This window comes from Boleophthalmus pectinirostris, unplaced genomic scaffold (genome assembly GCF_026225935.1).
Source record: "Boleophthalmus pectinirostris isolate CB_2022bp ecotype Guang Dong unplaced genomic scaffold, ASM2622593v1 HiC_scaffold_357, whole genome shotgun sequence".
In the NCBI taxonomy this organism is placed as follows: Eukaryota; Metazoa; Chordata; class Actinopteri; order Gobiiformes; family Gobiidae; genus Boleophthalmus; species Boleophthalmus pectinirostris.
In genome coordinates, this window is record NW_026571333.1 from 1 (window position 1) to 25,000 (window position 25,000).

The 25,000-nt window shown below is 38.4% G+C and overlaps 6 protein-coding genes across 13 annotated transcripts; 3 read left to right on the top strand and 3 right to left on the bottom strand.

Annotated features, from left to right (window-relative positions):
- Positions 1-451: 451 nt before the first annotated feature.
- LOC110159536 (WD repeat domain phosphoinositide-interacting protein 1) lies at positions 452-5,690 on the top strand. Its single transcript, XM_055161158.1, has 12 exons — positions 452-861; positions 1,589-1,671; positions 2,454-2,623; positions 2,692-2,788; positions 3,184-3,281; positions 3,368-3,460; positions 3,538-3,608; positions 3,935-4,042; positions 4,120-4,284; positions 4,359-4,466; positions 4,546-4,691; positions 4,789-5,690. The coding sequence occupies exons 1-12, from the start codon at positions 785-787 to the stop codon at positions 4,908-4,910; spliced, it is 1,338 nt and encodes a 445-aa protein (XP_055017133.1). The 5' UTR covers positions 452-784; the 3' UTR covers positions 4,911-5,690.
- A 319-nt stretch (positions 5,691-6,009) lies between these two features.
- Positions 6,010-13,239, bottom strand: arsg (arylsulfatase G). Of its 6 annotated transcripts, XM_055161155.1 has the most exons (12): positions 11,756-11,969; positions 11,583-11,677; positions 11,240-11,470; positions 10,931-11,166; positions 9,934-10,048; positions 8,990-9,136; positions 7,866-8,053; positions 7,717-7,797; positions 7,534-7,642; positions 7,012-7,132; positions 6,833-6,923; positions 6,010-6,468 (listed from the first exon to the last, which is right to left on the bottom strand). In XM_055161155.1, the coding sequence occupies exons 3-12, from the start codon at positions 11,452-11,454 to the stop codon at positions 6,179-6,181; spliced, it is 1,593 nt and encodes a 530-aa protein (XP_055017130.1). In that variant the 5' UTR covers positions 11,455-11,470; positions 11,583-11,677; positions 11,756-11,969; the 3' UTR covers positions 6,010-6,178. The 6 variants fall into 6 exon arrangements, with proteins under 6 accessions (XP_055017130.1, XP_055017132.1, XP_020779753.1 ...); XM_055161157.1 differs by lacking the exons at positions 11,583-11,677; positions 11,756-11,969 and adding an exon at positions 13,127-13,239; XM_020924094.2 differs by lacking the exons at positions 11,583-11,677; positions 11,756-11,969 and adding an exon at positions 12,249-12,323.
- Positions 12,095-16,734, top strand: LOC110159533 (monocarboxylate transporter 7-like). The gene is made up of 6 exons (XM_020924093.2): positions 12,095-12,236; positions 14,149-14,389; positions 14,464-14,607; positions 14,682-14,810; positions 14,941-15,819; positions 15,902-16,734. The coding sequence occupies exons 2-6, from the start codon at positions 14,152-14,154 to the stop codon at positions 16,156-16,158; spliced, it is 1,647 nt and encodes a 548-aa protein (XP_020779752.1). The 5' UTR covers positions 12,095-12,236; positions 14,149-14,151; the 3' UTR covers positions 16,159-16,734.
- Positions 16,238-19,744, bottom strand: LOC110159699 (archaemetzincin-2). Of its 2 annotated transcripts, none has more exons than XM_055161159.1 (7): positions 19,666-19,744; positions 19,134-19,422; positions 18,848-18,916; positions 18,636-18,764; positions 18,212-18,375; positions 17,968-18,144; positions 16,238-17,176 (listed from the first exon to the last, which is right to left on the bottom strand). In XM_055161159.1, exons 2-7 carry the CDS (start codon positions 19,420-19,422, stop codon positions 17,018-17,020), a joined length of 987 nt encoding a protein of 328 aa, XP_055017134.1. In that variant the 5' UTR covers positions 19,666-19,744; the 3' UTR covers positions 16,238-17,017. The 2 variants fall into 2 exon arrangements, with proteins under 2 accessions (XP_055017134.1, XP_020779958.1); XM_020924299.2 differs by having other exon boundaries at positions 18,848-19,021.
- A 1-nt stretch (position 19,745) lies between these two features.
- Positions 19,746-21,468, top strand: LOC110159744 (protein FAM104A-like). The gene is made up of 3 exons (XM_020924354.2): positions 19,746-20,385; positions 20,617-20,722; positions 20,852-21,468. Exons 1-3 carry the CDS (start codon positions 20,369-20,371, stop codon positions 21,107-21,109), a joined length of 381 nt encoding a protein of 126 aa, XP_020780013.1. The 5' UTR covers positions 19,746-20,368; the 3' UTR covers positions 21,110-21,468.
- Positions 21,469-21,717: 249 nt separating this feature from the next.
- tepsin (TEPSIN adaptor related protein complex 4 accessory protein) lies at positions 21,718-24,945 on the bottom strand. Of its 2 annotated transcripts, none has more exons than XM_055161151.1 (12): positions 24,835-24,945; positions 24,634-24,725; positions 24,448-24,541; positions 24,311-24,378; positions 24,162-24,237; positions 24,002-24,070; positions 23,696-23,884; positions 23,435-23,618; positions 23,251-23,364; positions 23,098-23,176; positions 22,874-23,008; positions 21,718-22,744 (listed from the first exon to the last, which is right to left on the bottom strand). In XM_055161151.1, the coding sequence occupies exons 1-12, from the start codon at positions 24,926-24,928 to the stop codon at positions 22,205-22,207; spliced, it is 1,734 nt and encodes a 577-aa protein (XP_055017126.1). In that variant the 5' UTR covers positions 24,929-24,945; the 3' UTR covers positions 21,718-22,204. The 2 variants fall into 2 exon arrangements, with proteins under 2 accessions (XP_055017126.1, XP_055017127.1); XM_055161152.1 differs by having other exon boundaries at positions 24,634-24,704; positions 24,835-24,904.
- Positions 24,946-25,000: the final 55 nt, after the last annotated feature.

Sequence of the window (25,000 nt, forward strand, 5' to 3'; positions counted from 1 at the left end):
CATATTGTTTTGTTTGTATCATTTTTCTCGTACTTTAGGAATTAGGTTATTATTATCAAGTTTGTATTCATCACAAACTTCACTTGATTTTAAGTCACAGCATTTTACAAAGTAGCAGACGAACTACTCCTATCTTTTTGCTCTAATGTTGATAGTATGATATATACTGTGCATTTAAAAATAAGGACTGTATTATATTTTTCTTTTATCCTTTTTTTTTTAAATTTTTTTATTTTAACCAATAAAATGATCAAAACATTTCCTCGTGACAAGACTGAAGGTACAATTGGCCAATCAGCAAATTTCCCTTTAAAGGGCGGTGCTTAATTGATTGATTGTTATAATAGCAAATCAGCAAAAAGCATTAAACAGATTAGCCAATAAAAGCGACCAAAGGGAGAGCTTGTTATGGTAGTTTAAGCCAATGACCAGTCTCCTCAGCGTGACGCATCCTCCCATCAGCTGTTTTTGTTTTGTTGTGGGGCTACTGGAAGTTAAAACACAATAATCACATCTGTGTCTCATTGTTGAAGTATAAAGACTTGTTAATGGAATATCATATCTAATCTTTAACACACTGATGATAAGTTGTACCTGTTTGATTGGAAAATTTTGGCTTTTGAACCACCCAGATCTATCCGGACATTCCTCTCCCGAAGAAGAGTGTGAGCGTGGCGCTTGAGTCTGGGAGCGGAGGAGGGGACACTGGTTCCGACTGGGATCGACTGGAGCTCAAGGCCTTCGACCTCGGCCAACAAGAGGAGAGGGACAATCGGCTGCTGGGATGGAGCCCCAGGAAGCACCGGACGGCCCCGACGCCCAGCAAGGCTTCATCTGTGCTTCGTTTAACCAGGACACCACGTAAGCGACCTCGGCGCTCCCAGCAGTACAGTGAACTCAATCTTCTTGATGCACCTGACTGTTGCATAATATTTCACCACCACGTAGGCTTGGTTTCGTCTGTCCAAAAAGATAGATACTAAATGCAAAAGGATACTGTCACTTGTGAAATTGTGTTTATAAAGCTACACCAGTTTATGCATCAGGCAGTAGTGTTTTGGCCTGTTGCTATTGCCTACATAATAGTTAAAGACATAATTAACCATCTTCTTTGCTCCACATTTTTGCTACTAGTTGTAGGTTAGACAAAGGGACCCATTCACTCCAGTTACAGGGTCGGACTCCAAACTAAGCAGGTGGGAACACAAGAGCCAAAATAGACTTAGGAGAAAAGAAAGCAGATTTATAGTCTTCACAGTCTTTCTAAATATAGACCTGTCATAATTACTGTTGTAGTAACCCTTTCTGACTTTTTGACTATCTCTGACCCAAGGTAATGATAAGGCTGTGTAATCTGTCTGTACAACAGTAGTACAACTAACTAACTGATTTGGTCTCACAGCCAAATGACATATCACTTTTAAAAGCCACGTTTTAGTAACCTTACTTACAATACTGCAAAGTTATCATTACATTCTCTTAGCTCTGGAAAAAAATCTGTAGGCTATACTGGTGAAAACTGTTTTCATTTGTATGCTTTTAAAGTGTTACAATGCTTATGAATATAAAAAGACTTCATTATTTGTAGATCTCTGTCAATGGGGACTAAGACTGGATATCGGCTATTCTCTGTAACATCTGTGGACAAGCTGGACTGTATCCATGAAGGAGGTAAGATTGGACCAGTATGTGTTTTTTGTTGTTGTTTTTTAAATCAATTCTAACACATTACTTGGAATTGATGGCATTAAGTACTGTGGTCATGTTCACCTTAGTCAGGCTGTGTCAGATAGGCCAAAACATGTTTGCTTACCTCCAGTGAATCCAAACTAAATGTAGTGACCTATCTTGTTAAGTGTAGAAGGAGATAACTTATTTCTAATTTGGTTTCCTCATCCAACACATTCTTTGTCAGGTAGCCCTTTATGTATGTTGTTTTGTTAGGGAAAAGCATTACAAACAAGAAATATGAGTAACACACTATATTCTTTAACCTTTTGTGTAACTCTTAATTATTGGTTGGTCTACATCTCCAAACTCAAAATGCTCTGTTCCACCTTGTGATGTAATGAAGCAGTAGTTTTCAACTTAACAGCTACCTTTTACCTTTACTTTGGTAGAGACTGGGAATTCCAGGACTGAAATGATCAAAATGATTCTAGTGATGGTGTATGATATTTAAAAACACAGTGGAGCATTTCCTGTATTACCACATGACATCACAAGATGGAACAGTTTTCTGTTTTTCTGTTTGAGAGAAGAACTGGGTTTGTGTGTTAAACATGTGTGAATGCAACAACTCCAGTTTTCTGATGAGGAAACAACATTATAACATAGATCCGAGAATAGAGTAATATGGGACCTATACTGTAAATACTGTGTTATTATAAAGTGTGAACAAAACATGCTACAGTAGTATTAAGGGTTCAAACTGTTAATATTTTTTGTGTTAGTTGAGTGCCCAGATGTCTATATAGTGGAGCGGTTATTCTCCAGCAGTCTTGTTGTGGTGGTCAGCCTTTCCATGCCACGTCGAATGAATGTCTACCACTTCAAGAAGGGAACCGAGATTTGTAACTACAGCTACTCCAACAACATCCTTTCCGTCAGACTAAACAGACAGGTACATACTAAAACTATATTTCATGGTTTAAGGTGGTCAAGGCTTCTATTGATAGTTGTTTTTCTTAGCGACTAGTGGTCTGCTTAGAGGAGTCCATATACATTCACAATATCAAAGACATGAAGCTGCTCAAGACCCTGCTCAACACACCCACAAATCCCTCAGGTATTGTTCTTCTCTAATCAGTTTTTCTAATCATCTTTTGTTTAAACAAGAGGAAACCATTTTATAAATAGATTAAAATTTTGCGGTTTAAAAAATCTGACTTTGTTAAATTGTAATTAAACTGTAACTGAATTGTAATTTTCTGTTACCTGCAACTCTAATCTGATCCTAGCTATCACAAACCATTGTGTAAATGCATTTTTTTCAGACAATAGTGCTTTTATCCCAAAACACAAAATAGATATTCTTTCTTACAGATCAGATGCAAACAGCATGTAGCATTCAGATTTTTTTAGCCAAATGCTGCTTTTACAACCCCTTTTACTCTATTTTGTGTATAAATTGATGAAATTAAGATAACATTATCCTAATTATTTATCCAACTTGTGTCCTAGGATTGTGTGCACTCTCTGTGAACCACAGTAACTCGTACTTGGCATATCCTGGTAGTGCCACCATTGGAGAAATCACAGTCTATGATGCCAACAGCTTGGTAAGATATCAACAACTACAAAGACAAAATGTTATGATCGGCCAATCAGTCTCTCGCTTTAATGCGACTTGTCATTATTACCTCAGAGCACAGTGACACTGATACAGGCTCATGACAGTCCACTGGCAGCACTAACATTCAACGCATCAGGCAGCAAACTGGCCAGTGCCTCAGAAAAGGTGTGTTCATAAACTGTACATACCCTGCTTCTCTGTTCGGTCTACCTGTCTGACATGTTCATGTTCTGATCCTCCAGGGCACTGTCATCAGAGTCTTCAGCATTCCAGAAGGAGATAAGCTCTTTGAATTTAGACGAGGGATGAAAAGGTTGGAATTTGGCACTAACAATAAATAATGTAAATAGAATGTAATACAGTGTTATAACCTTTACTAGATAGCATTTTTTGGTGGTTCAAAGTAAGACAAGAAGGTTGTGTCAGTGTGGACCTCTAGTGTAATATTATACATAGATAAAAGTATATGTTGAGGTGAGATCAACAGCGACAAACTGAACGGAAATATGTGTAAAATTGTGTTAGCAATGGACCATACAAAGGAGGACATAAATAAAAACTATAACAAATTATAACTGTACTAGGTCAGTAGTACAACTGCTCTTTCACAGTCTAAATTGTCTACTTTTCTTTTATTAGATATGTCAGCATTAGTTCGCTGTCCTTCAGTGCAGACGGACAGTTTCTGTGTGCCTCCAGTAACACAGAGACCGTGCATATATTTAAACTGGAGCAGCACAGCCCTAGGTAAACATCAAGGAAAGAGCTGCATATACTTCAAAGTACTGTGAAGTAAAAATATTGTGCTCCATGATACATTCTAGGGAAGATGAAGAGTCGCCCACATGGTCTGCATATGTGGGGAAGATGTTCACAGCTGCTAGTACCTACTTACCCAGTCAAGTATCAGACATGATGCACCAGGACCGAGCCTTTGCCACTGTGAGACTCAACATGTTTGGATTAAAGAACATCTGTGCACTGGCCATGTAAGAAAAACATAGAAAATTCCAGGAAGTTAACACTATTATTCAAATTACATCATTGGTTGTTGTTTTGTCAGGATTCAGAAACTCCCTCGTCTGTTGGTGGCTTCATCTGATGGGTTTTTGTATATTTACAATGTGGACCCACAAGATGGGGGCGAGTGTGTGCTGGTCCAAAAGCACAGGTGTGAAAAAAGAACATTTTAATTATGTAATAAAAATTGTTGAAATAAATACAAATTTTACTTTTGCTATTTGCTGAAGGCTGTTTGAGGGTGATGATGAACTCGTGGAGGAGAAAAAAGAGGAAGAGGAAAACACAGAAGATGTCACACCTCAACCACCCAGTCAGTCATATGCTGCTACTGTGGCTCTGCCATCAACACCACCTTCCTCCACTACGCTTATGGGTACAGATTAATGTATAAACTTATCAATAATATTTTACTAGTAACTCTTTCAAATAAACACAAAATGACAAAACACTGGAAACTGTTTTTGTTCTAGGATATTCTGAAGAGGGTGGCGCACAGAAAGGAGAGGTCATCCCAGAGCATGAGTTAGCAGAGAGCCCTGTCCGCCTGGATGATGAAAATGAATTCCCACCAGTTGGTAATCAGAGTAACTGACCAAAATACTTCACCTTTCCCCTCCTCACTCCTTGCATACTGACTTGTATAAAGCAATGGACTGTCGTCCCTCTATTCACTTTTGAAAAGAAAAGGGAAAAAACACAAAAATATAAGTCTAAACATTTCAGAGTAGTTTTAGCATAATACAACAGTGTTATAATGTCTACATAAACTGCCATCTTTATACATTCAGTTTGGTTTGTCTAAAAGAGCAAGAACTGGGGAAAAAACAACTATTGCCATACTGTTGTAAGCAATGAAATAGCAGCTTAAAAGAAACTTGAAAGAATGTGAAGAATGAGCACCTTGAAAGCTATAATTTTGCAGGGCTCACCAAATGGGTTCTACACAGTGGGCATTGCAGGTGTCACAGCTGTAAGGAAATAGTGAAAAGAGAAAGAATTTGTGTGTTACACTATTTAAAATGATGCAGTAAGTATTAAATGACTTGCAGATGCAGCTGTTGTATCAATTACCGTAGCATTAGATGTGGCTCTTCTGCAGAGTCAGCTTGTGCAAGGAATCTCTAAGGAAGCTAAAAAGGTTAATCCATTTCAGCAGCATCGTAAATATGTAACATGTTGATATTTTTACTCATATTATGTTTTTTAAACTGTTATACATTAAGCATCAACACAACCATGTGTAATTATATATTTTAAATAATTTTTCTATAAGGTATGTTGTATATATAGTATAGCGTTTATTTACAAATGGTACTATTGTAATGAATAATATGGTAATAAAGTGAAGCGGCCAATGGGTGGCACTGTTGAATATCTTTACACTGCTTAAGTCGTTCCATAATTACATGTACATTAGAACTCATTAAACAGATAAGAAAGTCTGTGCACTGTGTGTGGGTGTGCCTTTTACAGCAATAGTTATGATAGTGTACATTAAATTCTAAGTAGCTTCACTTGCAAACATCATACCAGTAATTAATTGTCAACAGTGTAGACTATTTACATTTGCAGATCACCACATGCACATACAATGACATTCTATGTAAGGTGTCTTTTCTCTTTGATAAAATACATATATATTTTGGTCATGTACATAATTTTGCATATTACTGTACAGTTAAAACAATGTATTGTTCAATTGTTTAGCATGGTTTTAATTGCGATAATCTAGGTGACTGAAAATACTTACAGGATATGATCATTAAAAATTGTACATAACAGTTACTTTTATGTTTACTATGCTGGTAAATGTCTAATCACATTCGGACTTTCAGTTCCAATTCCCAAATCAATATTTCGTTACACAGACAAGCCTCTTGTGTGACAGCGACAGACAGGCTGTGTGGGGTCGCAACAGGGTGCAGCAGTGCTGTCTCTGCTGTAGTCTGCTGCAGACACAGACCTGTCAGTGGCTATGTCCCAGAGCAGCTCCTCTCTCCCACGGGCCATCCTGTCTGCCACCTCACGATATTCAGGTGTCTGGGGATCTAATGGGCGTTCCTCTGCTTCATCTGCTTCCAGGTCAAATATTAAAGGGGGGTCATGGAGCTCTTCACTTCCTGTCGACCCACCACATGCTTCTGCTGCCCCTGCAAACATTATATTATATTATAAATAAATCTTGAAAATGTTTACTTTTTGTGTAGACATTTTCGTTAAAGCATTGGTTTCTCATGATCATTAAATGTATTCAAATTTTGGTGGCCATAGACATTTAACAGTTATTTAACAGTTCTAAAGTGATTAAGGAAATAATGCCTAGAGTATCTGTAGAAATAACAGTCTAATAGTCCACCAGACTCCTCACAGATGTTGACCTTAAGTCAGCATACCTCCGTGAAAAGGTAAAACGAGTACTAATGAGTCCCTATGCTTTATGTAATAAACATTTGACTGGTCCAAATTACAACAGAACAGTCACTTATATATAGAGATAACACTTCTGACACATGCCTGTAATAAAAAAGGCTTTGTATTTTCCACAGCGAGCAGTTTGCAGATCTCCATACTGGCCTGCTGCACCACTGTTTGGGTGGAACAAGAACTAAAAAAAAAACAAATATGCATGAAGTTTATAAAGACATTAAAAAGAACAAACAGATATAACATTAGTAACATCACAGAGCAGTTACCTCATGACCGGTCAGCTCCCCATTCAAAAGGATATCAGTGGCATCTAACCCATCGTAACGTCTGTCTGAAGGAGGCGTCACTCCAGCCAGCGCCAGCACAGTGGAGAAAATATCCATGCCACTAAAATATATTTTAATTAATTTTTTTAAGCTGGACACTAGGGCTGCATGATATGACAAAAAGATGCAATATCTGATAACTATGTTAAATATTATATTAACAATTTGGATATTTTATATAGCCTACTTTCTGGCAAAATAAGTCATGTGAATTTATTAGTCAAAAATTGCCTATAAGGAAAATCACACATAAAATAAATTTTTCTGTGCATTTTAGTAAAAAAACAAACAACCACAGAAAAAAAAAACTGTACATTTCTGTAAAATGGAGAACCTTGTGTTATTTTATCTGAATTTCCTTGTCACACTGATTATTGCATCAACTGATACTGATATTTTGTGATATATTGTGCAACCCTACACTGTATATTTTTCATGTAATGTAAAATCTCAAAGAAATACCTCAATAGGGCAGAGCTGGTGGTGTTTGGAGGAATCCTGCCAGGCCAGTAAGCCACAGTTGGCACTCTATGACCTCCCTCCCACGTAGTTTGCTTGGCTGAACCTCCACCTAAACAAATCATTGATTACGGCAGCTAAACATATTTGGATTGTTACGGTGTCTTAATGAAATGAAATCCACACCTTTGTTAACCTGCCACTTCCCTGTGAATGGTCCCACACTCCCGGCATATTGACACTTCTGTTCCCATGGCCCATTGTCACCTAAAATAATGATCATGTTTACTTTTACATGTAATGACAAGAATAAGACAAGGTGAGTGCTGACAAACCTGTAAACCAAATTAGGGTGTCTGAATCCTCCACAGCACTCTTTAGCACCCCCACCAGGCTGTCCATCTCCTGCAGGCTGGCAGCATATACTGAATGGTCAAAGGTGAGGGGTGGACTGAGGCGTGGGGCCAGTGGAACGTGCATATGTGCCAAAGCTAAATACAGCAGATAGGGCTGCCCATTCTCCCTGTGATGACATCAAGTGATCTTGAATTAAATGTTAAAATTGCTAAAATCAAAATTTAGATCACCAGGCAATAATGTCTTTGTCTATTCTACTACAAAGGTCCTATATACACCTCTTAGTAATACAGTACAAGAGTTAATGAAAAAACTAAAAACAATACCTACTGAAAATTGTAGACATTAACTACTGTTTGTATATAATGTTTGACAAACATTACTAATTCTGGAGGCTGATATATTTAATATGAAATGTATGTAAGTGACTGACAGGTCTGTATTTGACTTCTAGTTCATAAAAACACACAACTGCTGGTGACTATCTCAGACAGTTGCCTCTATCTCATGGTTTCACATTGGAGTGGACAGGGCTTAACGTTAATTCTGAAACATGTTCTTCAATCATGGTTCAAAATAACATAAATTGATATATATTCAACAGCCTACTCATAGGGTCCAAGCTAGTGCAATGGTCCTGCAACCTATGCTTGACTAAATCTAAATATTAAAATGGTAGCCATCCCCATAACATTTTTCAAATCAGTAAGAAATCATTTGCTTGAAACCAATGAATAGAAATTAGTCGACCTTATATATCCCGTGAACATAAAGTCAATAACATCACATGACTTAAATTAATCAAATGTCAAAGGCTGGCTCAAACTACTTGTTTACAATATATAGTTCTTTACATGTTGCTCCTACATCAGGGTTTCTGTGTTGTTTGGTCTGTGCATTTGACTCATCAGCAGTGCATTCACTCACATGACACAAAATATAGAGTGAAGGCAGCTGCTCCCAGACAACTGCCCTCCTGCTGTCACCACACACTCACCAGCTTTACCATACAAATACCACTGTAGACCAAAGCAGTTTAAAGGGAAATCAGTTGGATTATATGGGCAATAAACTAGTGGCTACGGGTTGAATAGGATTGTACCTTGCATTATTTATAATCTTCAGTGCAGCTGACTTGTATGTTTCTGTGAGTGTCCAGAGGTCGAGAGGTTGTTCCACAATGCTGTTGTTTTCCATCAGAGGGAGCGCGACTTTGGAGTAACAGCTCCTACGTTCACTTCTCCGGAGTCTGAGAAATTTCAAGCAAAATTGCATAATCAAAACAGAAATCTTTGTACTTCTTCTATACTGCAAATTAAAAGTACTGGATGAACTCTCTAGCTTAGTTGTAATTAGATTTTATTATAATTAAATAATAAAACCTTTGCACTCTACTATACTGCAGCAAGAACAAATTACCCAGTTACTATAAAAGGCTATGCACAGTGCACTTATGTTGTCATATATTATAAAATATAAAATAAATCTATGACTCTTAATGGAACAATACATTTCTAATAGGGTTGTCAAAAGTGTCAAAAATCAGATACTAATTTATACAAAACTAGTATCAAAACTAGATAATTCCTTTGAGCAGGTATTAATACTAAAAAAGTCACATTGACAGGACAGACTTTTCCTGAATAGCTTTAGAATGATTTTGAGCTATATCAGAAGAAGTTTGTGCCCACTGACCACTATTGAACCGATTTGAATGACTGAGGGATTACATAAATATAACACACATGGTAATATAAAAGAAAGTATTATGATTTACTGTTTAAAATCACATTCTAGAGTATTTCTTATCATTGTGGTATCAGAATTGGTATTGAGTATTGAGTTTGAAATGTTAGTATCGCATCAACAGGAATTCCTAATGTATAATTACTGTATGAGTGGCAAAATAGAAATTGAACCTCAATATGACAACAGTAAAATAAGTGTGGATACCAAATGTCAGTGTGAAAATAGAAAAATAATAATACTAAAGGCTCCATCCCAGTATCATGTTGTACTATTTCTGTTTATTTCTGTGGCTCATACCTGATGCCCTGAGGCCCTGGTGAGTCACAAGGGAGGCACTGTGGAAGATCATATCCAGGTGTGTCTGTGCAACCCATGTCATTGCTGTAAGGAATGCCTAAATAGTTGGTGAACCCTGTCAAAAGCAAGGAGGCATTTGTGAAATTTTGCTGACACCACAATGATGGCTAATAAGTTGGAAAAAAAATTTAATTAATAACATTTTGAATAGGGTGTTATGCCTAAATGGTCACTCAGCTTGCTTCGTCAGTGCTATTTTAGGTTGTTTTAGTTCCTTTTGAGGGTATTGGTTTGAAAAATTACATTTAAGAATGGTTTAAACCAAAACCAGAATTCAGACAATTGTGTGTTTTATGATTTTAAAAGAAGGTCAGATCTGTTCATGTTTGCATGTTTCAACCATAAAAATACTCGAAAATTAATAAATGCAAGATAGAAATGTTTAATAGTGTTGAACGTTCGAGGTAAGATATATGATCTCCATGAAGACAAGCAGGTGGGGGACCCCATCAGAAAAGTTACATATCTATAAAGCACCTACTACTTGAACTGTTTTTGGTATGCCATTATTGTAATCTACGTAACCAAGTAATTTTGGCACATGGTGGGAAGGCCATTGAGTAAATAAATAAAAAAGATTTAATTCAAACTATGACTGTAATTTATTAATTTTCAAAGTTCAGACAGTCTATGTATACAAGTATGTAAAAACATTTCTAATGCCAGGTTTTGCATGAAGGATACTGTTACTGTTGAGTCAGGTGTATGTTAAAAGTCAAGGGCCAGAGTTATCCCAAAGACACAACCACGGGGGGGGGTGTTTAGTCTGGTCCCTGTGGCGGTGCTTTCAGACCCACTCACACACAATGAAGATGGAAAAGTCAAGTAACAGCCACTATAGCCATGACCAACTCTGCCTTTGTACAATATAAGAAACAATGATTTCAGCATTCTTTTCTATGTCAACCCAGGATCTTTTCTGTAGCTGTCCACAAACCTCTGTTGGTAGGGCTGTAGGGTCCATTATGACCCAGATGCCACTTGCCAATCATGGCCGTATGATATCCAGCTGCTTGGAGTAGCTGGGGAAAGGTGACCTCAGACAAAGGCAGGCCTGCTACAGAGTTCACTCCAAAGTTGTGGGTCACACCATTTCTCAGGCCATAGCGCCCTGTCAAGACGGCCGCTCGAGATGGAGAACAGGTGGAGGCTGGAGAGTGAAAATCTGTGAATCTATTAGAAATGTAGAGATATTAGTAGTACACTTTAAGACGAATTTTAGCATAATATTGAAAAGACATCCCACCTGCGTCCCTGCTGGGCCATCAAGTTTAAGTAGGGTGTGTTATTCCTCCTGATCTCAGGACTTAAGTTTATATCTAGATCACCCCAGCCTATATCATCCGCTAATATTATGATGAAGTTAGGTTTTTTAGTAACAATGTTTTGGAATCCTTGGTGTGTTAGAAGAACACATAGTAACATGCAGAACAGAAAAATTGTGCTGAAAACCTCTGCCATTTCAGTCAGTCAAAGCCTGCAAGGCAAACAAACAAAACAATCACGCTTGGAACATGTATGGCTGAAAAAGCAAATTGTGAAAATAAAATAAAATGTTATATAGTGATCACAATAATTCAACAGCATACAATAAGAAAACACAACATGTTGTGACGTGGTGCTTAGGCTAGGATTTAAGTTGAGTTGTTCTAGTAGATCAAGATTAACTGGGATGATCAGTAGTCTACATAAAACAAAGAAAACTATGTCAACGTGGATTTAGTACAGTGCTAAAGGTTGACCTACATTATGCTGTCAATACCTTCAGTAGTTTCGGTAAAGCCCCACTAATAATAGCCTAGTGTCTATGGTAGGCCACAGCCATAAAATGGATGCGCTGGAAAAAAATTTAACATTATGAACTAGTATATTGTTTATATCCTTGCACTTTTCTCAAAATAAAACAATGAACAAACTCAAACGTATGGTTCTTTCACAAAAACTTGGTCTAGAGGAGGCGAGGAAAGAAACTGGCTGTAACCAGATTTGTTAACCCTTCAGCCCCCCTCATGCCGCCTGGGAGGAGCTTATTTACCGTGCGAGAGCGGCTGAATAGTAGTGGTCTGCGCGTCCTTAGACTGTACGATCGCGTCTGGCACAGGATGCGTGCGCGCAACTACGACGAAGGACCACGTCTTTGTGAACACGTGCTACTGTATTTTCGTTACAAACAAAGCGTCGTGACGCGAAGGTAACGACTGCTGCCCGTCGAAAGAGAATTCCTCTTTTAAAGAGTTAAAAAGGTGAGTACAAACTTCTTTGGTAAGAAGACGTTCAGATGTCCGGTGCTCTCTTCTCATCACGAGATAAACAACCTCATTGGCGGCGTGTCCATTGCGTCAGGCGGTCCTGGGTTGGCCAAATTACCCGACTATTTGCATAATCCTTATTTATTATTATTTATTAAACTGTCATAGGCTTTATAATCGTATAGGCTTATACGATCCAGTATTTTCAACTGCATTAATGTTGTAAACGGTTTTAATGTGTCTAAATGTCTGTATCTTGTTTATAGATTGTTGGCTTAAACTGAGTAGTGAGGCCAGCTGGTCCTGCCTAAAGTCCATAGTAAAGAAGTGGAAGGAATTATGACTCAACAATCAATACGATGAAATTGTTGTAATTTGCAAATGTGCTTATAACTGAATAACTTAATTAGGGGTGTCAAATTATCACGTTAATTGCGATTAATTAATTACAGTCATATTTAGCGCGTTATGTTTTTTAATCGCGTTAATCTCATTTTTAATCTCTAACTTTAGTGTTTCTGTATGCGAGTTGCTTTATTATAAAACCTGTTTTTATGTGTTGTTGGGACAACAACAACACACACACACACACAAAACACATTTATACATTTTTTTCACAATGGACGAGGTCGAAGAGCCAGTAGAACAGAGGCAGCAGTGCACAGGTAAAAACGCATTCGTGTCTTGGAAATTATTCTGCCGACGTGAAATATAAAAGAAAATAACAAATATAAAATCGCCTACAACTTAAATGTCACTGGTGAAAACAACTTGCATAGACTCATGATGTCTGCACTACTGTCCTATAGTGACCTGCCACATGAGGGGACACGCACACAAACACACACAAACAAACACAAACACACACAAACACACACACACACCTTCATCATCGTCATTAACCTGAGAACTCGCGGACCACGTTTCCTTCCGTAGTTACTGCGCGGACACCGACGTGCTCCCGTGAGCCGCGTGTGGATCGTGTTTTCTCGCTACGCTGCGTAAACTGCGCTTCCTCCTGTGCGCCTCTAAACCAGAACTAACACCAAGACTAAAACCAGGACTAATCCAGTCCAGGATTAAACCAGGTCTAAACCAGGACTAAACCAGGACTAAAACCAAAACTAAAACCAGGTCTAAACCAGGTCTAAACCAGGTCTAAACCAGAACTAACACCAGGACTAAAACAGGATTAATCCATTCCAGGACTAAACTAGGACTAAACTAGGACTAAAGCAGGTCTAAACCAGGACTAAAACAAGGACTAAAACCAGTGATCTCATATATAAAGCATTTCTCTATCAATAATATTTTTAATATGGTTAAGGAAAGACTGGACTTTTTATTGTCTTTAAGTAGACAAAAGTTATTATGTTCAGATTTCCTCGTCTTTGCTACTTTACAGCAAACAGTTTCTTATTCATGGAGACTTGGGCTCAACAGCCAATTTGGAGAGATTTGTTAAACAATAAATGACTTTATAAAGTCACTTTTTTTAATCTATATTAGTCTTTTGATCTGCCACAATAATGTAATAATGAATTTAAATGAAAATACCTCAGATTGAAGGCTTTTCTCAGCAATTTTTAGGTGAGATTAAAATGAGATTAATTAGATTAATTAATTACAGATCATAATTAATTAATCTCTCAATTTTTTTAATCGCATGACAGCACTAAACTTAATACATTATAATGTGTAAGCTATTGTGTAAGTCTAAGGCATGCCTTCACACTTGCTTACAAACCACGTCTAAAATGGGACAAACCTGTGAATTTGGGCCTGGAGGACTAAAGGACTTCACCAGAGCCAAATCAAGTCTTCATCAGACTAACGTGTGGATACACCTAAACCTACACTACAGGAGGTCTGTTTTATGTGACTACACTTGCTCTCTGTTTTACAGATTATGGGCGTGCTTAGGATGAAGCCGATGCGGTTCTTGGGGCCAAATGTGTACCCCAAACATCCTGACGGTGGCTGGGGCTGGGTAGTGGCCGTGGCCTTTTTTGTGGTGGAAATGTTCACGTATGGCACCATCAAGAGTTTCGGCATCTTCCTCCAGGACCTGATGGAGGAGTTTGGAGAAACCAACAGCCGAGTATCATGGATTGTTTCTATATGTGTCTTTGTAATGACCTTTAATGGTAAGCAGTGTTTTACCCAACAGCACAAAACAGACAAGAGTGTGTTACAACAATTATTATTGTTCTAAATGCAGGTCCTATCTCATCTGTGATGACAACTCGTTTTGGGTTCCAGCCCGTTGTTATGCTTGGAGGATTACTAATATCATCTGGAACTATAGCAACCAGCTTTTGTACTTCTGTTAATCTAATGTACCTCACGTATGGAATAGTTGCAGGTATTACTATTATAAATTTTCATGTAACTATTGATGTCATATTGCGAAGAGACAAACTTAAATTTTATTTTTAGGATTTGGTTACTGCCTGACGTTCTTACCGACTGTGACCATCTTATCCCAGTACTTTGATCGTCAGCGGTCTTTGGTCACTGCTTTAGCCTCCACTGGGGAGTCACTGTCCATGTTTGCCTTGGCACCAGGTAAATCAAACAAACAAAATCGATCCTTTAAACTACTATTCTGAACCTTTTGAACACTTTTTTGTTGTTGTATGCTTTAATGTTGTCAAATGTTGTCATTTATACACAATTCAACTCATTTTGCCTACAGCTTTTTCTGCATTGAGGGATAAAATTGGCTGGAGACACACTTTGGCAGTGATAGGAGCTTTGCAGAGCATTATTATTTTATGTGGTGCTATGCTGCGGCCAATCATCATTGATCCAAATTTCAAAAAGGAAACTGAAAACACAAAAACCTCACAAAAAGAGACAAATGAAGAGGATTCTGTGAAACATAAACTCTCTTACAGCCAGGAGAATGAGTTGACTGGAGACTCTGGTATCCAATCTCTGAAAGACAGCGATATTAACAGCCCTGAAGTCAAGACTTTATTAGAGAAAAGTACCGAAAATAAATATGTGCAAAACAGCGAGCAAACACAAAACAAAGATATTGATGATCAGACACAACCAAAAAGTGAAAACCTTGCTGCCAAGAAATCCAAACTTTTAGATTTCTCCGTCCTCAAAGAACACAGCTTCATCTTCTACTCTCTGTTTGGACTCTTTGCAACTCTTGGCTTTTTTGCTCCACAACTTTACATTATAGAGCTTAGTGTAAGTTGGGGCATTGAACGGGATCGTGCTACTTACATGCTCTCCATAATGGCAGTGGCGGAAATTCTGGGTCGTTTCTCCATCGGCTGGATCCTGACCAGACCCTGCTTGATGAAGAGGAAGTTGCTGGTGCTACTGAGCTGTATAGTTATAATGACAGCAGATCTGATTGGATTCACTTTGGTGAGAGAGTTCTATGGCCTGGCTGTGTGCTGTGCATTATATGGCTTTTTCATGGGGACTGTTGCCTGCACCCACATCCCCTTATTAGCAGAGGATGATGTTGTGGGAATAGAACGAATGTCTGCAGCTGCTGGAGTATATGTCTTCATACACAGTTTTGCTGGATTGGCTGGTCCCCCACTTGGAGGTGAGAATCAGAGTAGAGATGTGCAAAAAGCTTGCATTTGTTTCCAAGTAAAGTATAATGCATTGTGCCTTCTTTCTTGCAGGGGTGTTGGTGGATGTCACGAACAACTATGGATCAGCTTTCTACTCCTGTGCTGCTGGTATGGCTTTGAGTGCTGTATTCCTGGCTTTAGTGCGGCCTGCGAAAAGAGGGTTAATTTGCAAAACAAGAAATTCAAAATGCCCTGATTCCACACAACAGGGAGCTAAGAACATAAAGGATTCTATCACTAACAATGTTTCTCAGGAAAATGTAGCTTTGGAAGCAGCCTGTAATGAGGAGGCCACACAAATTGACTAGAATGTTCAAACTTAATTTGACCGTTAGACCAAGAAATGGTCTTGGACTGCTGCTCCTATAATGAAATGATTACACCAAGTTACATTTTACATGTTGGTAAGTATGTATTAATATTATATTATTATTATTTTTACCAATTACATATGCGGCAAACAGTTCATCCGAAATGTTCAGATAAACAATACTATTACAACCGTGCAAGTTTAAATATAAAAAGGTTTTAAGATTTCTGACTAAGCTATACAAAAAGCACATAATTGTTAAAACTTGACAAACTACAAACCTGCTGCCTATAGTGCCATAGATACATACTGTGAAATACTGTAGTAACACGCACATGAAGTTTTACTTTTTTTCTCTAGCAATAAAATGTTAATTTATAACTGCATACACATCAATCTCAGGACGTGATTTTGTACCTAATCATACTTTTTGTGCTAATGTTTTTTTATCAATTAGTTGTATTCTATCAGCTAATAAAGGCACATTATACAGTATGTTAAAGGTAATTTACAAAGAGGCTATATTTATAAGAAAATTTCACCACAATAAAGGTTTTTATTATTTAAATACTAACGCTATGAGTTTTATTGTTTTTTTTATATTAGCACAATAAATATATAAATATGTTCCATGTTCCACTGCCACAAATGAGAAAACACATAAATAATACAGTTAAAACAGTTCATGTTGCATTACAAATAGACTTTGTACATCCACATCAATGTTGTAAGAACTAAGGCTTGTAATTGTCAAAGTGTATGGTAATTTCCATACGTAAAACAATCACTCATGTCATTCTGAGTGAAATCCATGGCTTTGAATTGTAAAATAATTCAGGCAAAGACAGAATTCAATACTATAAGTCATTTTCAAGCACTTCCAGGCATCTCTGGAGCCACAGTTTGCTGGAATTAAAGTCTTGGGTGGGTTTGGGGAGGTCAGGTCCAGAATGACAGACAACACCGTCTGTTTTGGATGTCTTACTCTGACCGTCCTCCATCCAAAGGACTAAGGCCTGTTGAGTGGAGATGAAACACATTAACTGTGCCTGGAATAAAACTAAAGGTAGGTGAAATGTAAAGAAAATATTGTTCAAATTAAAATGTGTAAAAGCTCAAAGCAACTAATCAGTAAATATGTTCTGTCTTGTTCTAGCTCTTTAGGTTAAATGTAGATCATTTGTTGAGATCACCCCAGCTGTGAACTCAGACATGCGAGGTCACATAACATTCTTGGGTCAAGTGTAGAAGTTTCTGGAAAGTTAGAATGGCTTAGGAGCATTACTTAACTTTTAAAAGTTAAGTAAGTTAATAAATAAATAAATAGGTTTAGTATACTATTCCCTACAGTCATTGTTTTCAAGAAAGACATCCAGTATGTTATGAAATACTATATTATATATTTTAATTTAACAGGTTCTATATTACACAAAATTGACTCTTTAAGCCATGTTAGAATGTAGTTACCTCCTCAAAAACATACCTGGAGTTGTATTTTGTTTCATTCACACATGTTTCTACATCTCCAAAGATCAAAATACTTTGTTCCACCTTGTGACTTCATGAAACAATAGTTTAAACGTTAACAGCTTCCATTTACCTTTAGTTCAATAGAGATTGCAATTCCAGGGCTCAAATTATCAATAAATTCTAGTAAAGGTGTATGAACAGTGAAGCACTTCCTGCATTACCACATGCAGGGTTTGTATGTTAAACGTGTGAATGAAACAAAACACAACTCCAGGTATAGTATGTTTGTGATGGAAAATCACAATATAAATATAATAGAATGGGCCCTTTAATTTACCTTATATCTGTCAGCAATATTGAAACCAATGGCGGCCTGTAACTTTCGGAGACAAATGGGGCAAAAATCCAGAGGTCTGCGGTCAGACTCTTCTAGGTGATTGGAGCCCTGCATGACACAGCTCAGCCACTGGCAATGCCTTATTCCAAACATATGACCAATCTCGTGGGTCATTGTCTAGAAGATAGAATGGAAATGTTAAGAAAAAACAGACTTTTGCATTAGGCAGAGAACGCAGAGTTACCTTGCATGATCGCAAGAGCAAAGTGCTGCTGATGGGAGGGTTGTAGTACCCATCAAACACAGAGTAGTCATCCTTCTTTAACTTATGCTGTTTCTTTAGCCTCCCTGCATAACTTCTGCTGTAGAAGTTGTCATCATATCTGGCAAAACTGAAAATGCCCATTCCTGTACAGTGTATAGAGTAAGTAATAAGAATATTGTACAGCATGACCTTGGCTTAAGTGCCCTCTAGTGGTGATAGTCTCCGATCACACAAAACAAGTACAATTAAATTTGTCTTTCATAAACTACAAGCCATACCATAAAATTTTTAATGCTAGTAATATTTAACCTTTTATGAAACTAAAAGCAATTTCATTCAATACATTAATATTTCCACATTATTTAATTCATAAGATCAAAGAGACCACTTTATATTCACTCACCACTACTGAGAGATGCCTGTCCAAAAACAAAATTCCATGAATCTTTGGGATATAAATCAATCATTGTGATCCCAACAATGCAGAAAGCATCTTTAGGTTTTCTATTTTCAAGAAATCTAAGAAGGTCACCTAAAAATAGAAAATTGAAGAACACATTGCATTAACTGACAAAAACTTCCTTAGCTTACTACTAAGTAAAAACTAGTACTTACCAGTAAGAATCTGGAGATTGTGAGAACTGCTGTTTATCCTAAATGTACATCTAGTTTCAGCCACAGTAACTGTTGATAACAACTTGACAGTGAGCCCATAAAAAAACGCATGGCAATATTCTCTCAGCCACTCTACATATTGATCTGTTTGGGGCCCAGCTTCACCAAAAGAGCCTAAGGGCAATATAAAAGGCTAATACTACAAGCATACATCTGGACACATGTCTATTATATTCTGTAACAGACGTGTGTCTATTACATAATATTACATGAAGTGTCTGCTCACCAATAGTTTGAATGTAAATAGCATTGTGGCTTGCATCGGGGGTTTTGCGGGACAGGTCTCTGTAAAAGCTCTCAAAGTCTTGTGGCTGCTCAGGGTGAGCAGGGATCCAGTCTGACTCTGAATGCACAGTGATGTTCTGGAAAAGGGAACCTGGCTGTCCTGCCTTATAGCCCTCCTCCAGAAGACGTCTTTCTTGATCTGTGTACTTGTTGAAAAGTTTAGTTAGTTCTGTACTGTTCGATATTAGAGCTCTCCGCAGTGCTTCTTTGGAGTGCTGGATAACTTTCATCTGCAAAGGGAGAATTTGTTTAAGAAATGAGACAACCAAAACTACGTTAAGAACAGATAAGCAATGAACATTTGGAGCCAATTATAACCCATGTGAAAATAAACACATCCCCTCAAAGTCGGCATAATTAAAATGCAAGGAATGATTTAGACCCATAGTTTCGTAGTGTATTCATAAAAAGCATTCTGACAGTAGAGAAGAGTGAATATATAATGTGTAATAATCAGAGATACTGATATTTACCGTAACGTAGCAGCATTAAAAACATTGCCACCAAACAAATCTTGACACCGGAAGTCTTTTTTTCCCCTTGTGACGTCGCGTAAACAGATGGGCGGCACGAGGGCGGGACTTAGTGCTTGTGAAAAGCAAGGCTTGCACTGTCATACTTTTGAAGGATTGATTATCGTGTATTTCCATCTTAAATGCGTTCATATTTATTATTTGTCACGTTTTTGGAATATTTACTTTGACTGCAGTCCCAAAGGAGTAACGGATCGGTGAAAGGAGATTGTACAACGGTATACGAAAGCGGAAGAACTTTCTTGTAGCACTGGGACTGAAGTTAGCTTCTGTTGAGTAAGCCTCTCGAGAAATAGCCGATACATCATTACTTCGTACTCGCCAGCTTGTCAGCCGGTTAATTTTGCTGTCATAATTGGTCATTTGAAAATTTGCTCTAAGACGAGAATACGAACACAGGATAGCTTGCTAGCAGTCGTGCTGTCAGAGAGCCAGTGCTATGCAGAGGAGGTAGTACTGCTGGACCTGACACTCCATACTCTGCTCACCACAAGCTTCTCTGCACTCTGCTCTCTGTGGTGGGTGAAGGGGACGGTGAATGCCAGTAATAACATGAGGCTAGCTTAGTAAAACTGTAGTTAAAGTCAGGTCGGGAGTTATACAAGCGTTTTGCTCTTTTTGCCTCACAACTCAGAAGACAGTCATGCTGACTGATAGTAGGTAAGGTTGTCTTCTATATGTCGGCAATAACGTATTTTCTATGCTTTATGTAATGTACTTCTGTCAAAGGGTGTGTATGTTTCACTGCCACGTTTCGACCTAACATCCTATGTTGTGGTTACTATTTTTGGTCTTCACTTTTTTTTTTTTTTTCCATCTCGTTCTACCACACGCGCCCCTAATGAGTGTGTATTAGATGTGTCACAGAGCATATTTTTTGTTTTCTGACAGGAAGCGACACCGCAGCAGTGACAGTGAGGAGGACCAACAGCTGAGTCCTCAAGCCAAACGGCCTAGCAGTGGTCCCTGCCTCCTAGTCTCTGATCTGGATTCAGAGGTATGAAGGTCTCCAGTGTCGTAGTTCATACTGATCAGTTCCATCTGTAGTAAATCCTTTGTAACACTCCATATTAGTATACTAAGCAGTAGCATCTGGCTTTTTATTGATGGATTTTTTTGTTTTTAGTCTTCCAGCAATGATAGCAGTAATGGGCTCTGCAATCCTGAAGGAACATTACTGATCAGAACAAGCCCATGCTCACACACCCAGAGCCACTGCATCTCACAGTGCTCTCCCAGCCCAAAGCCTGAAGACTCTGCCAGCACTTTGCAGCATGGTTTCCATGGCGACAGCAGCAGTGTCTCCTACGACTACATCAACAGAGTGTTGCGGGAGGCACACTTCAGCAGTCTGCAGACCAGGGGACGTCCAGGCTCCACATGACGTTATATGTGACCTATCTACTGATAGCCTGTCTCTCTCACGTCAGAGCCAAGTGTCCTGGCTCGGAGGTCCCTCATATGGAAATGTCATGTGAACAAGTCAGGAGAAAAAGTGTGACATGTACCATTTGTCGAGACCATAAGCACATCAACAATACTGTGACCCTGCCACTGTGGTATATGTGCAGTATTGGTGGGTATGTTGTGTGTAAGTGTGCGTGCATGCACCCAGTGCACTTTATTAAGAGGAGTCCTTCTCTTTACATGCGTGTCAATGCGTGGACATCTTCATTGGTGCTAATCACAACATAAATGTGACCATTAAGTGCTCGAGTATCTAAATAAAGCTAAGCACTTTCATCAGAATCTCCTGTTTTTTTACTCTTTAGTTTGCTGGCTAGTGGAATTACATTGACTGAGGAAGCCTTGCTTAGACAGTTCTGAGCACGTACCTCATGCAAGTGATTTAAGAACCTGAGTCTGTTCTTGGATTAGCATTTGGATACATTAGACTGAACAACCTTCAGTCTGCTGCTTGTGCTAAAACAAAATAAAAATAAAAAATCTGACTAATTCATTGGGTTTTAAATAATGTGATTGAATGCAGTGTTTTTGTTGTTACATGTTTAGTTTAATACAAAATAAATAATTTTGAGGATATTTATTTCTTGTAACTGAATCATCAAATAGCCTGTTAATTTTATGAATGACTTATTCATAGTACAGCCATGCAGTCACACTCTTGGGGTTAAATTCTTGTTTTGAACTTTTCAAAAGATTTTGTATAAAACAGAGTTGGTATAAATAATGGTCAATTACAACTAATTAACATAATAAAAAAATATATTAAACATTAATGTGCAAAACAAACTGAGGGACACCCTCAGAGAGTCTGGAAATCCCAGAGGCAAACCATCTTAATGTCCTGAGTTTTAGAAGCTAATTTTAATGAACAAAATATACTTCTGTAAAACAAAGCTTTTGAATGTAAGTACCACAAAACTAAAAGGAAGGAGAATTATAGTTCTCATAGATGTGTCTGAAATGCTGAACTAGTGAACATCATTGGTAAAAATTTTGTTTAAATGAACCATTGTCAAGAGTTGAGAAATGAAAAGGCAGACACCGCCTCGGTGTCATCAGAAGAAACAGAAGTATCATAAAAATGTGTGTCCTCAGCTGTTATACTAGTCGAGTGTGTGTCTGTTAGATTGTCTCTGTTTTTTCCTGCATTTTCCTCTACAGACACATTTAAGATGTCATCCATGGCTTTCTTCTCTGTCTGGTTCTCACTCACAGACCTGGACGTGGTCACCAGCTCCATCCCACTGAACAGTGACAGGCTGTTAGTGTCTGACCGGTGGAGCTCCCAGGGCAAAGGGCTGCTGCTGGTTTGGACCATTTCATGTCCAGCTCTAACCTCAGCCTCAGCTGTCCTACCACACTCCTCCAGTCCATGGAGGCGGTGCGGGACATACTCTGGTAAAACCTGTGGCAACTGGCCAGGATGTGTTAGGTCTAAAGGGTCAGTACATGCAGATGTGAAATTGTCCGATGTATGATGGCTGCTTCTTGAATTTGGTTGCTTATGAAGAGGCTGAGATCCACGGGTCAGAGCTTCAAATTGCCGTAAAAGCTGTACAAAATTATAGAAATAAAGATTTGTTATTGTAAGATCTAATTCATATGTCTGCTTTGAGGAATATGAGAGTCTAAAGACGAAGAATAGGAAGACAAAGAACAAATGCTCCATGTATTGCTTTACCTTGGTAGCTTTGTTGACCACAGGACCTGAAGGCCCCTCACTCAGCAGATAAAGTCTGCTCTGTGTAGCCGCAAATATTTGTTCCAGCGAAAGGAGGTCAGAGGTCATAAGACATGCTAAAGCACACATTGTTCGCTACAATATAAGAAACAAAGAGTTAAATAGAGTTACAATTTAAAAGGTTTTACCAAATTTTTAAAAGATACAATTAATTTTAAAACTACCATTTTAACTGTGCCTGAAGGATCTTGGAGTTTCTTGGCAAGTAGGTCAACTACAACTTCACAGTTTAAAGTAGAAGACCTGAAATATCAAAACCAAAACTCTAAAAAACAATGACAAAAACGTGAAAGCTTAAAAAACTGACTCTAACTGACTCTTTTATGAAGTGCTGGCTTTCCTCTCGTGATAGAAAAACCTTGGAGCCATCAGTAATTTTACTGATAAGTGCCACCTCCTGGCCACAGTCTCCTAACTGTAGGGCTTCCACCCTGAAAACATGAGAAGGTCAGGCATCGACAGCGCATTGTCTCCAATACTCTAGATTTTGTTTCTACGAACCTTTCGGATAGATCTCCACTGCTCTCTCTGCTGGCCCCAGACTGGCTACCTGTGCCAGCCGACCCTCTTCCTGTAGACACCCTGCAATGGCCTGAAACTTCTCGAGAGGAATTGTGAGATGAACTGTTGACACTGTCCGTTTCTTCCCAGCCTCCTCCTATTTGTCCAGGGCATCGCTGAGTCACTGTGTACAGAGCCATGAAGTGTGAGTGAGGTTTGTAAACTCTTCATTTAGGTCTTTATTTATGATATTTGACTGACCTTTAGGTTTGCGTGCAGGTAGGTTGTATGAACATGCGGGTACTGCCACTTCTATGGGTGCTGCTGGAGCCACTACTGCCCTGTAATGGTTGTCATAGAGACGGATACCTTGGTGCTCAGTTGGAGGAAGCACAGCACTGGCCACAACTTCAGCAGCTTTCTGAATCTTATCTAGTAACGAATCATTGCCTGTTGACAAATGGTGATCACACGCACACAAGCACACGTGCACATGCACACACACGAAAAAATTCAATACATGCATGAATTTCACTTTTCTGTGAATATGAAAATATAATTACTTACCAAATCCCTGTTTGGCTGGACTGTACCCAAACCCCTGCATTCCTGATTTATGGGCGGCAGAACCCATGCCTTCAAAACAAAAAGCATTTTACTCTTGCAGTTTTAAAAACACTTTCTCAAAAATAAAAATAAATCACTGCATCTTCTATTAAGAACACACCTGTTGTTTGATGAGCTGTTGGAGAGATGCTGTTCTTTATTACAGTTGTATCTGTGAAGAGAAGCCTTGCCACCTCCTGCAGATCAAAATGATGGTGAGCATAAAAATGATGCCGTTTTTCCACCTAATACATATTTGGAGCATTCTACCTGTGCTGTATTTCGTACTCTCTGATACAATGCAGTGCCATGGATAGGGTCAGGAGGACCACTGTAAACTTCACGACAAAAAACGGGAGTAAAAATAAGAATACAAATAATAAAAAGAATAAAGTTAAGGGACAAACCTGATGCTTGCTGGATGAAAGTTGAGTTCCTCCTCAATTCTGTGAGAAAATGGTTTGAACCATGGTCACATAGATGTACAAAAATCTTTAGCACCTAGAAAAGAAGCAAAAGGACAGCTGGTTACATAATAGACCATATCATACTAACAAGTAATGTATTTAGGCCTAGTAATAGTATAGACTTGCCTTGAGTTTAACATGGCAAGATTTCACCTGTAGCCTTTCGAGAAGATACTCCAACAAACATTGACCATATCCTAAAGATTCATGAGATATTTCTGAAGTGTTAAGGACATTTCAGTAGGCTAATACAGTAGCTTACACACATAGGCACTGCTGTCAAAGCTATTCAAGCATAAAAACAGTGACAACACCAACAAAGGATACTGCTGATTTCTTGAAAAAGGTAGCCGGGGCAGGGATTCTCATCATCTGCTGTGGCTTTCATTAGCATCGGTACCTTAAAATGATGGAAAAACATGCTATGTTATGGATTGTAGTTCAGATGTGAGCTAGGCTAATTTAAGATCATCGGGAAAGTATTAGTCGGAAT

Coding starts and splice junctions, on each gene's coding strand:
- arsg (XM_055161157.1), bottom strand. CDS start 11,454: ATGGCAGAGGTTTTCAGCACAATTTTTCTGTTCTGCATGTTACTATGT. Junction 11,167..11,239: donor ATGGCCCAGCAGGGACGCAG/GTGGGATGTCTT, acceptor CATTTCTAATAG/ATTCACAGATTTTCACTCTC. Junction 7,798..7,865: donor CACCCTAATTTGGTTTACAG/GTTTGTCAGCAC, acceptor TCATTATTTTAG/GTGACAATGGGCCATGGGAA.
- LOC110159533 (XM_020924093.2), top strand. CDS start 14,152: ATGGGCGTGCTTAGGATGAAGCCGATGCGGTTCTTGGGGCCAAATGTG. Junction 14,608..14,681: donor CACGTATGGAATAGTTGCAG/GTATTACTATTA, acceptor TTTTATTTTTAG/GATTTGGTTACTGCCTGACG. Junction 14,811..14,940: donor CATGTTTGCCTTGGCACCAG/GTAAATCAAACA, acceptor TTTTGCCTACAG/CTTTTTCTGCATTGAGGGAT.
- LOC110159744 (XM_020924354.2), top strand. Junction 20,723..20,851: donor TCTCTGATCTGGATTCAGAG/GTATGAAGGTCT, acceptor TTTTGTTTTTAG/TCTTCCAGCAATGATAGCAG.
- tepsin (XM_055161151.1), bottom strand. CDS start 24,928: ATGTTTTTCCATCATTTTAAGGTACCGATGCTAATGAAAGCCACAGCA. Junction 24,726..24,834: donor CCTTTTTCAAGAAATCAGCA/GTATCCTTTGTT, acceptor TTAACACTTCAG/AAATATCTCATGAATCTTTA. Junction 23,177..23,250: donor AGCCAGCACTTCATAAAAGA/GTCAGTTAGAGT, acceptor TTGATATTTCAG/GTCTTCTACTTTAAACTGTG.
- LOC110159536 (XM_055161158.1), top strand. CDS start 785: ATGGAGCCCCAGGAAGCACCGGACGGCCCCGACGCCCAGCAAGGCTTC. Junction 3,282..3,367: donor TCTATGATGCCAACAGCTTG/GTAAGATATCAA, acceptor TTATTACCTCAG/AGCACAGTGACACTGATACA. Junction 4,692..4,788: donor TTCCTCCACTACGCTTATGG/GTACAGATTAAT, acceptor TTTTTGTTCTAG/GATATTCTGAAGAGGGTGGC.
- LOC110159699 (XM_020924299.2), bottom strand. CDS start 19,422: ATGAAAGTTATCCAGCACTCCAAAGAAGCACTGCGGAGAGCTCTAATA. Junction 18,765..18,847: donor CAATCTCCAGATTCTTACTG/GTAAGTACTAGT, acceptor TTCTATTTTTAG/GTGACCTTCTTAGATTTCTT. Junction 18,145..18,211: donor TGCTCTTGCGATCATGCAAG/GTAACTCTGCGT, acceptor TCTATCTTCTAG/ACAATGACCCACGAGATTGG.